General features: G+C 35.6%; 1 protein-coding gene across 1 annotated transcript; it reads right to left on the bottom strand.

The window, feature by feature from the left end:
• sypb (synaptophysin b) lies at positions 1-11,962 on the bottom strand. The gene is made up of 8 exons (XM_027166734.2): positions 11,822-11,962; positions 10,409-10,474; positions 3,294-3,418; positions 2,257-2,455; positions 1,825-2,016; positions 1,200-1,338; positions 654-831; positions 1-432 (listed from the first exon to the last, which is right to left on the bottom strand). The coding sequence occupies exons 1-7, from the start codon at positions 11,837-11,839 to the stop codon at positions 686-688; spliced, it is 885 nt and encodes a 294-aa protein (XP_027022535.1). The 5' UTR covers positions 11,840-11,962; the 3' UTR covers positions 1-432; positions 654-685.

Genomic DNA, 11,962 nt, shown 5'->3' with positions numbered 1-11,962 from the left:
TAATTCTACACATATTTCATTTTTTAATGCTTTACAATTACATGTTCAGGGGTACTTTAACATTTATCTATCAACCGTTCAAACCCATGTCTATATCTATAACATATTATAATTATTATTTTTTTTTTTGGTCTTTAATAAAATAGACATTCCGTTAACACCTCCTGCAGAGAATTCAACAACAAGAAAAAGGTACTTTAGTTTACAGCCTTTTGTTTCTCCAAGACAAGCACATTTCCCACTGGATATGATGAAGGTCCCTGTCCCAAATTCCCACATGTACCCTCCCCTCCCCTCTTCCCTCCCTCCCTCCCTCCCTCCCTCCCTCAGACTGTACACACGTTGTTCATACGGGGTAACAGAGGAGTGTGGGATCATGGGTAATAGGCAGGCTCCTTTCTCCTTGGTTATATAACCACCCTCTCCAGTGCTCTGAAAAGAGAAAAGATACAGTAGGTCACGCTAAGACAGAAATGAAGTAAGATTTATTCATGACCTTCAATACAAATCAATAGGACTAAAGACTTTGAAGGCAAAGCCTTATCACAATATTGTGTTAATCTCATAAACTGTAATAGGCCAAGAAAGTTGTCTTAATTACATGAAAGTCGGTATATGACAACAGAATAAATGCAATTTAAGCGTCCACTCACCTGTGTAGAGCTGCTGTTCTGTGCGAATTTACTCATATTTCATTAGAGAAGGAAGTCGGTCCGCCCTGATCATATCCTCCCTGGTTGTAGCTTCCTCCTTCGTATCCGCCCGGTTGTTGCCCGTAGTCGGGTTGATACCCACCCTGAGAGCCAGCATAAGGGTCTTGACCATAACCAGCTACCAGAGAAGGAAGTGATGATTACAGAATGTCATGTATAGTCACATATAACCTGCTCTTACACCCAATCCCTACTTATGAGAATCATATACTGCATAACTGACCCCTACGGTTCATCCTAGCATCCACAGTTCACTAAGGGACTATGAATACGATACCCTGCATTTATTGCTAGGTTTTGTTGTACTTGTACTTGTACAATCAATTAAAAGGATATTTAAGACAATATAATGACAGAGTTTTCAGTTTGGCCTCAAAATCAATTAGGTGATTTAACTGCTTGACCAAGGAATGAGATATTCCTACAGTAGCTCACCCTATCATGTGTTTCAACTCTAGCCAGTGTGTTTTCAGTTTATTCACTCACCCTGGGCGTAGGTGTCTGGTGCTGGCTGTTTTGCTCCCGAGGGCACGTAGGTGCCAGAAATAGCACTGAGCCAGCCAGTCTCCTTAAACACAAACCAGAGGTTTCCTGCCCATAACACCAGGTTACAAAAGCCAAATGCCTGCAAGACAGTGGGAGAAAATGATCAATTACTCACCCATCTATCCATTCAACTACTCATCCATCCATTCTAACTAGCCACCCATACCACTAATATTTCACTCATTCATCCATTTCAACTATCTATCCATTCATCCATTCATCCATCCATCCATCTATCTCATCACTAACCCATCCATCGAACCACTCATTCGTCAACATATCTAAGCATCAAAAAAATCATCCAACCACTCATCTATACATCTATTCAAACACTCACCCACCCTTCCATGCACCAATCCATGCATCCAGACAACTATTTTTCCACTTACCAATATATTAAACCATCCAGCCAGCCAGCCAGCTCACCTCCCACTCATCTATTCAAACATTTATACATATATCTATCCATCCCAACCACTCAATCATCCATCAATCCATCTAAATAACTAAAGATAGAACACACCAAAACAAATACAAAAGAAAATATGGCAAGCAGAGCACTAACCACGGACGTGTTTAGGCCAGACACAATAGGCTCGTGCACTTCTTTACAGCGGTTGTCCTCATGCCGACAGGCTGGTATGAGCTTGATGACTTCATCAGGGTCGGTGTTTTCCTTAACATCCGAGAGGCCTTTAGCCCATGCTGATGAGCTCACCAACCAAAAGAAGGTGAAAATTGCCGTCACCACAAAATCCTGAGGAAGAGCCAACCAGGATGTATTAGATAACATCACAGGGCTTTGAGTTAAAACAGTTTTACTTCAGATCCCTGCTTCTACTGCTTCAGTTCATAAATAATAAAAAACTAAGTACATTTAGTTTGAAGTAAATAAAATAAGTATAATTATATATGTATGTATAAATAATACAGAATTAATACAGTAATACAACAAAGAGTGAATGAAACCCAGAATGATGTGTATGACAATACTTACGATCCGTGCGCCACGGTTTCCCTCACGATATTTCTCCAGGAGGAAAATGTAGACGGACAGAGCTGCCATAGAGTAGAGGAAGGACAAAACCCCAATAGTGACAAAGAACTCAGCCGAGGAAGAGTAGTCACCTTCGAGGAACAGACGCTCCGGCTCGGGACCTTTACATTTGGGCACGTCAAACCACACTTGATGGAGTCTGTTTGTACATAGAAAGAGTGAACGTGTTGGTTTATATGACCTTACGTCTTCTTACTGTTTACCGTTTGAAGCATCTACAGCAGGTAGAGTCAGTGTTTGCATGGTAATTAGTTCAAAGATTAGATTCTTCAGTGACCATTTGTAGGCTTGTGTGTAATTAAGCAGTACTGTACATCCCTCAGAGGTTAAGGCTCTGGGTTCATTAACAGGAGGTCATGAGTTCAAAAGAGCCACTGTTGGGTTCTGTTTACGAAGATGAATGGATTAAATTAAATTTCACATTTTAAATCGCTTTTGAAAGAGTATTAGGGGCCAGATAATGATTAAAATGGAAAACACATACAGTCCTAATTTATATTAGAGTAAATTCATATGAAATGCATCCATCCTTATATGTATGCAGAATAAGATAGACAGCATGTTCCTCTGATTCCTCTTAGACTTTGTTTTCATGGATCCTGGTATTTCCTGGCTTGGACCAAATCTGATTATGAATCTACATTTTTCCTTGTTCAACTCTATGTGATTGTGTTCCGAACTGACTATAATTTTTGGATTTATCCTTATGAAATTTGCATACTGTCTCCTGCAATTAAATATTAACTACCAAGTGTTAATTTTATATTATAAGGCGAAATGATGTGATATTTTTCTGTAGAGCTTTTCTCGTTTTTATATACCTGATATCCAATACCATCTGGTGCTAAATGTAAACAGACTGGACCAAGAAGAATGATCCACCCACTAGTAGAATGTTAATAATAATGCATTCATTCATTAATAATTACTGTGGCAGAGGGGGAAAAAAACGTATTAATAATGCCATAATCCCTGACCTGAACGGGTAGGAGAACTCAACAGCGATGTCCAGGTCGCTATCCGAGCGGTTCTTACACTCCACACTCAAGCGGAAGACTCCGGAGTAAGAGCCGCAGGTGGAGAAAGCAAAGATTGCGAAAAACTGGTAAAGAAGAGAGAGAGGTGAATGAAATAATGGTAAATACAATCATTTAAACCACTTTTTCAAATACTTCTTATTTATAATTTAATATCACTTGGATGTAAGAGCTGAAACATGAGTGTGTTTAGTTTATAAGTACCTACATACATCTTTTTACAGCCTTTCTCTCCTGCTTTCGCTCACTCATATTGATAATATATTTATATAATATTTAAAGTTTCATATAAATACACAGGATTGTGTGGGTGTGAGTGTGTGAATTTGAGAGGTGAATACTAATTCATTCATTTAACATCATTCCATTAAAATAAAGAATGTCACGTATTTTAAATGCATTTACATAACAAATAAATTGCAACCCAAGCACCTCACTACTGGGAGATCCTCGCTACTGCTTGTAGGCACGCTTCTGTCCAAACTTACACTGTAATATTAATCCCTTTTTATTCGAGAGGCAATGAAGTGCCTACTTTTCCCCTGACACACAGAGAGAGATTAGTCAGTCAGAATATTTTTACTGCCCCCCCTCCTTCCCTTATCTGATTGAATGGAAAATCTGACTATTAAACTTACCGAGGTGCTTCACCATCTGTCGCTGAACACACTGCGCTAGCCACACACACACATCTTACACTGGCATTACACACACAGCGTGAACGCACGTCTGATCACGTTCCCTCTCACGACACAAAAAAAGATCACACATTTATACCACACGCTACACCCAAAGGGAAAAGGAACAGCCCAAAGCAGTTCAGTTCGGTTTTCATCAAACCTAACTAGCTGGAATTGCAATCAGGCCATTAACGGTTGCAAGTGATTGTAGTTGTGATTTTTGGAGGAGGAGAAGGTGTAGGAGAGAATACGAAAGTGTGGAGGAAGGCAAGAATAACACACCACCAAGGAACAACAATGAGGAGGGAAAAAATAACCTGCATTCAGATGCATAAGTCGATCTAGCTCAAATAATCACAGCTCAATTACTATAAAAGATAATTTTAGGACAAAAATACCAATGAATGCAGTTATCAGGAATATTCCAGCATTTTCTATTCCAGCGGTTCTATCAACCCTAGACTGTATATTATGCGTGTGTGATTAACAGAGACAAATTTTCAGAAATGTCCCTGCACTGAGAAAAAATATAAAAAAATAATCACTTATTGGGGCTGTTACTATACAAAATGTTATGAAATCTGCTATGAATTGGTGTCATTTGAAACTACTTTATCCGAGGGAAGGTTTTTGGGTTGTGTATTACTGCTACACTGAATGTAGTTCAATCAGACCTTACAAAGCATTTCTGTCTCATTCTAAAGCCTTTTACTGATATTAACGGTTTACTGACAGAATTAAACACGTGCCCTCTTTTATGGGCTTCTATTATATGTGAGTTTCATTGCATCATTACAAATAAACGCTTCCTGTTTTTGTTTTTTTCTCAGTACATGCAGGGATACGAAGACTACAGATCTGGAAGTTGCTTTAGATAAAATCTCATGCCAAATAATGAAGATAAACAAAATACCCACTTGATATTTGACTAGATCTGAGAGCTGATGGTTCATTTTATAGGCTTTTTGTTGACGTAATTCACAATATAACACACTTTGGTTTACACACTTATGATTTAATCATCCTAAATGACATCTCCATTGTGCAATTCATTATATAATCTGACTTTCAGTTCCACAGTTATGGCTTCTTTGATTGCTCCTGTATGACCGTGTTTGGTTTCATATGTGACAGGGCAAGATCACAATGATTACTCCAGAACTGAGCCAAGTCTTTTAGTCAGCTATTATAGACTATAATCTTTCTCTAATTTGAGTAGATAATTACTGGCTCAAAGACGAATAATTAGACAGGATAGACAATTAGACAGCTGTAATGCCAGTGGAGCCTGACTATCCAGTTAATTATTGGTATTATAACTACACATAAATTAAAATTGAACATCATTGCATCACATGCAAGCAGTGTAACAAGTATATGAAATGTACAGATATGATACCATGAATCATAAGCATTAATACAGAAATAACAGAGTGGGAATGTAACAAGCTGAAAGTAATCTTGCTTAGGGGTTTGAGTACATGGTTCACACTAACAACATTTGTGTATAATTACATCATAATAGAGTACTTTAATTGAGGTTTAAGTAGATTATTCAAATTCAAATACAAATGTATTTGTATAGCACTTTTAACAATTCACATTGTCTCAAAGCAGCTTTACAAAAGTATAGAAACAGAAGAAAAAATATAAAATAATAATAATAATAATAATAATAATAATATGAAGAAGAAAAAGAAGAAGAAATAAGAATAAACATAAATAAATGAATACATACATTTAAAGTTTAAAATTAATTTAAAAATATTAATTTAAATTTTAAAATATCTGTTCAACTTTGTTAATTAGCTAGAAATAGATATTTTTTTAACAAAATTACATTTAACCCCAGAAGATTGTAACCCAATTAAAAGGTATTGTGTGCATATTTTCCATTGATTAAAATTTTAACTAAGTAATAAATCTGAAAGTCTAGTTTCCTGAGGAAAGTGGAAACTCCAGATACCAATAGTTTTGCTGCAGCAAATGTCTGAGACAGAGACCTTTTAGTTTTAAATGCTTTACAAGTGAAAAATGTGATAATAATCTGCAAAGTATGCGAGCGAAAACTATGCATTTCAAAAAATCCTCTAGCTAGCTGAGTAAACTAAACTAGCTAGCCAGATCTTTTGACCTGATTTCTGAATTAACGTGTTAAAGCTCAGTGTTAAACTTAATGTTTCGGTATTTACTCATGATTAATTACATTATTGTTAGAATTACTTAACTCTCCTTAACTATCAGGAGAACACGTAAGGGGAATCTTAGCTAGATAGCTTACTGTGTTACTATGTAGCCAGAAAACTAGCAAGCTACTGCAACAACTTTTGCCTAAAATACAGTCGCTATCCAGCTTACGTTACATGTTTTTATATACTGTTGATAGTGGAGGTGGTGTTTATTTCAGAATAGCTTGGTAGGTTTGAAATGATTGTTAAAAGCATATTCCTTGGATATACAGTGCCGCTTGAAAGTTTGTGAACCCTTTAGAAAGTTCTATATTTCTGCATAAATATGGAAAATATCCAAAACATCAAGTCCTAAAAATTAAACAAAGTGAACACAGTTTTGGCTACAAATTAGTCAAAAATATACTGATGAAATTGTCGTTTTATATTTTGCTGAGAAATGGGATAATATCCTCCCAAGCCCTTATGAAGGACTGATCAACATTTACCAGAAATTTTACTTGCATTTATTGGTGTACAAATGGGTCACAAAAAAATACTAAAAGCAAAGGATCACAGATATGTAATGCTGAATGATTTTTCAAAAATAATTAAATGAATAAGTATAAAATATTTGTCTAATTTGTTAGATTCGGTTCACTTAGTCTGCTTTTAGAACTTTAGAAAATCGATTTTAATTGGTTTGTTTGATATTTATGCAGAAATACAGAAATTTATAAAGGGTTCACAAACTTTCAAGCGTAATCAAGTTGTTAGTTTTATATAACTGGTCTGAAATATGTGGTACCTTTCTCTCAGGGCCAAAAACAATCACATAACGAGAGACATTTTGTCCTAGAGCAGTACTTTGACTTAAATTAGCATGTTTTTACTCATTCCAGCACAAAAACCCAAGAATCTGAGGATGACTGGATGCCATGGTGACAGACTCTAGACTTTATAGTTTCCATAGAGACAAGGCAGATGGCATTGCATAGCTCACACTTACCCATACTTGTTTTTCTAACAAACAATGAAAACCTTCATACTAACCCTGTATTAGCACCAACATTTAACCCAGTAATATACTGTAGATTCGTATAACAGATATAACACATAAACAAATATCTATTCCTTTCGTGCAAAGTGTCTACAGTAATGGAGCATAATTTTGAAGGATGTTGTTAGGAAAAAACAGGAGACAAATCACCTCTGAATCTTTTGAGCCAATTAGTGTTATAAAAACAAGAATCGCTCTCCTGATTTCTATTGCTTTCTAGAATATTCTAGAAATTATTTTTGCGTCAATCTCTAATGAATGCATTTTATAGCATTTTTTTTATACATTTTGTATGTAAATAATACTTTAATATTTTGTTCATATTTTCAATATATTTGATTAAAATACCTGAATTTAGAGCTGAATGTTAATATTTTTGTCTCTAAATAACTTTAAAAATCCAAATGCAATGTTTTATCTTTTTTTCATTCATTGTATAGAAATACACGTTCAATCATTTTACCTTGTCGTATGGGCAATTTTGATAAAAATAAAGTTTTTTATATGCAGTTTTATGTAGTAAACTTAATTAATGAATCGATTTATGATGGATATATATTCGTGTTGTTGGTGTTTTTTTTAGCAATTTATGCATGAAAACTACTTTTATATAGATTCAGCAACTAATACAGAAATGAAATTGTTCAGAAGACAAACAAACAGCTTTATCTGTTCCAAAATCACAACCAGGATTGTTTTCATGTGCAGGTGCAACATTTGTTAACATCCTAAAAATAGTTTTGCCTAAACACTGTTATTTTTAAGCCTGAATGAGTCACCAATTTCTCCTTATTCCCAAACCTGGATGCTCATGCTGTGCAGCCACTTACACACAGAGACACACACACACACACACACACACACACACACGTTCTCACAATCAGTGTTGGGATAAATAATTAAAGCCTAGCAGACCACCAACGTTTATTTGACCTTTTAAGTTATTCCAGAATATAGAGCTTTCTTGCTTGCTAGATGATTAAGACAACTTACAAAGATGCTAAGGTGCAGTAGAGTTAATAGCTGTGCTAACAGGGCTGAGATTTGACCTCGCAACCTTATTAGCAAACCCAGAGAATCAGATTTCTATATTTAAAGTCAAAGGCATAGCATAGAATTAATTAATACTGCTCCTTACTCAAACAACTCTATCATATTACACAAGGCTTAATAAGATGCTATAAAGTGGCTATAAACTGCCATTGTAGTTGTGCAAGTTGTAACTTCATTAGGCAGATTACTCTGTCGTAGGATTTTTATTGGAAACTGGCAATTAGAATCAATATTTTGTGTCTAATTTATATATATATTTATTTGTTTGTTTGTTTGTTTTGTTCATTTATTTTAAGCTATATAATTCATACAGTAGTTCTGATTTCAAAGATTTTGATACATTTTCTGAAATAGCAGCTCTGACAAGAATATTGGCTGTAAGTTATGAATCAATGTAAAATTTATATTTCTAAAGCAACAATTTATACAGACATCTTTAAAGTAGATGCTCCATACCAACAGGAATAAAATAAAATGCATAACTGTTTATTTGGATGAAATTTTAAGCTTCTGTCATTTTTGGAAGTCTCTAGCGTTGGCATTTTTGTAACAACCACAGGTAAAGCTGCCACTTTAATTTTTCCACTGTAAGACAGTTTTTAAGAAAGGGGTCGTGTTTTGTCTCATTAACTTCAACAGGCAAAAATGAGGAGGTGGTGAGGATACAGCTCTTTATATCTGCCATAAGATTAAAGATAACAGTAACTTGTTTCATGGATATTCCAGAAAATTAAATGATTAAGTAATTATTTAATAAATACAAAAAAATGTTAGCATTGGCCAATACCTGTTATAGTTTAAGAGAGATAAAACACATTTTAACATCCTGTTAAAGGAAATAATCAACCTTAGGGTGGTAACAGTATCTCCATCGCATTTGCTGATTATTCTCCTGTCACATACTACCAAAATGTTATAGTTATTTTGTTCTAATGAACTGGATAGATATGAAGTAGTGTAGCTGCTTTCTGACTCCTGCTCACTGATCTAAGGTTTATTTTGTCATAATATTCAGATGGCTGAACTTGTTATTGTATGCATAACGGCCTAATTGCTTTGTCATGCACACTCAACTCATTCATGCTATTCAAATGACATTTGAGTGATAATTTCTGATGATGCTGAAGAGGAAATCATTGTGGCATGGAAAGGAAAGTGGCACCAAGTCTGTGATCATGACTTAGAGTACGGTTTTTAAATGTTTCCCAAAATGTTCTGGTCTTCAGTAAGAAAGACATAAATTTGACTCGTATCATTATTGTACGTCTTAAAAACATAATATATAATTATAATTACTGGAAATAATGTGATCTATCTATCTATCTATCTATCTATCTATCTATCTATCTATCTATCTATCTATCTATCTATCTATCTATCCATCTATCTATCTATCTATCTATCTATCTATCTATCTATCTATCTATCTATCTAAGATGGAGAGACATAGATATATTTACATTATCATTGGCTTGTCAAAACCAACCAGTTTTATTCATTTATTGAATGAGTCATGTGAGCATCATGTGCAAGTCACCTGTTCAGTACAAAATCCTAACGCTGCATTCACACATACAGTGACTTACAGAAATAACATACCTAGGGATCATTAATTTTCAGTAAGCACTGCAGATCTGAGCGACAGCAACCAGTGCCGACTGAACGTGGGAGTGTCCAGTGTCATGACCATGTCAAAAAAAGTTTAACTCCATGCAAATATTTACAGAATTGTTAAATACAGAGTAACTTCCAATGTGAGTGAAAATAGTATGTGACTAAGTGACCAGTGACTAAGAGCACAGACTTCTCTGTCATGGTGTATGACATGATGCAGTTATACACTGGTGAATTTCTACACAAACAACAAATCACCCTCCAGAATGTTTTATTTTAGAGGTACCACCCACTGATAGATGTCATTACCATGGCAACCAATTTTAGGAATGTCTACCAACAACTTTATATTGAAGTGAGTGCCAAGAGATAAAATCGCTGAATATGTGAACACAGCTTAATAAGTATGATTTCCAATATTTTGTAAGATTTATATTTTATTTTATGATTCAGTCTAGTGACAGGGAATGATTCACTCACCCATTGTAGGATCTTGATGAATCCTAAAGGCTGTTTGATGACAGTGAACTGCCCAGTGGCGACCAACTGTACAAAAACACACACACCATACTTAAATACTATCCATAAACATTACATTTCCGGTTACATTTTGGACAATATGTACAAAACACATAAAAGAGAGAAAAACCCAGGGGCTACAGTATGTCCCAACCAAATTATTGCCCAGAATACATCCTACAAAATTAAAGGTACAATTTAGTGTGTTATTATGCAGCATGATGCTTAGGAATTAGACAGGGATTTTGGACTTGCAACAGTAGAGAGATAGCAGTAGAGAGAAGCATTAGACTTAGGTAAAGCTGCTTATGTGAACATTTCCTGTGGGACAGTGCAAAAGGCCAACAATTGCTGGCTGCAACAAAACAATGCTTATAGATGGATGGATTTGAGTTTGGTGCTGGTTTAGTATCCATGTGTGAGAGAATGCAGCAATGCAGAGAGACCGTTGTACTTTAATTGTACTGTCCTATGCTGCCACCCTTTTTAATCTATCTATCTATCTATCTATCTATCTATCTATCTATCTATCTATCTATCTATCTATCTATCTATCTACCTGTCTGTCTATCTATCTATCTATCTATCTATCTATCTATCTATCTATCTATCTATCTATCTATCTATCTATCCGTCTAATCTAATTTAATTGCACAAATTGCTCAAACTGAGAGCAGTGTCCTCCAATCAAACCCCAACGTTTATGCATATAATTTAGATTTACGTGTTATGCAAATTAGAGACGTCAGAATACTACGCTTTAGTGCGCAGTATGCATTTTGGGACGGACCTTTTTTTTTTTTTTTTCATTTCCCCCCCAAATAATGTTGCTGTAAATCAGTTAAAATGTTCGAAAGCTTTACTGCGCCATGCTGCAGGGAAGGAAATAAATGTGATCTTTAGGATAAAACGTCAAGGTTGCGCACAAACGCTGCGGCTGTCATTCTGGCCAAGGCTATTTTTGCCAACAGTCTGCTGTAGCCAGGCAGATAAAAATCTGCGTTATAAAAACATCAACACACACGATGCATTGTGCAAAAGCAGCGTGTAACATCACTGTTCATCATGCGCACTTATTCACCATCATCTCTTGGTATAAAGCGACGCAGGATCTATTTATTTATTTATTTATTTATTATATTTTTTTTTCTTGCCTTCGACATCCTGCAAAAACAAACACAACAGCGTTCTTCAGGATCACTGCATTGTCTATATGCTATTTATTTCCCCCCATAATTCCTCTAAAATGCCCTTTAAACGTCCCCTTAAACGCAACCGAGTCTATTTTAATTGTTATTCAATACTATGAATCAACGCACAGATAAAACGACGGTCATTAAGGTGGATTTTTTAAAAAAAAAAAAAAAGCCTTACCTGGTTGACTACATCCATCTTTATCCGCTTCTTCGGTGGATAAGAGGATCAGGAGCGCAGAGGAGGGAGGATGCGCGCTGTGGAGATCAGCCGACGCAGGGACAGACGGGCTGCGTCCCAAACCGCACATTACCGTACTAC

Source organism: Tachysurus fulvidraco, chromosome 14 (assembly GCF_022655615.1).
Source record: "Tachysurus fulvidraco isolate hzauxx_2018 chromosome 14, HZAU_PFXX_2.0, whole genome shotgun sequence".
NCBI lineage: Eukaryota > Metazoa > Chordata > Actinopteri > Siluriformes > Bagridae > Tachysurus > Tachysurus fulvidraco.
This window is presented reverse-complemented; position numbering and strand designations above follow the sequence as displayed.

Excerpts from the sequence above, each read along its gene's own strand:
- sypb (XM_027166734.2), bottom strand. Across the intron at positions 2,017-2,256 it reads GAAACCGTGGCGCACGGATC|GATTTTGTGGTGACGGCAAT; the intron begins GTAAGTATTGTC and ends GCTCTTCCTCAG. Across the intron at positions 832-1,199 it reads ACCAGACACCTACGCCCAGG|CTGGTTATGGTCAAGACCCT; the intron begins GTGAGTGAATAA and ends CTTCTCTGGTAG.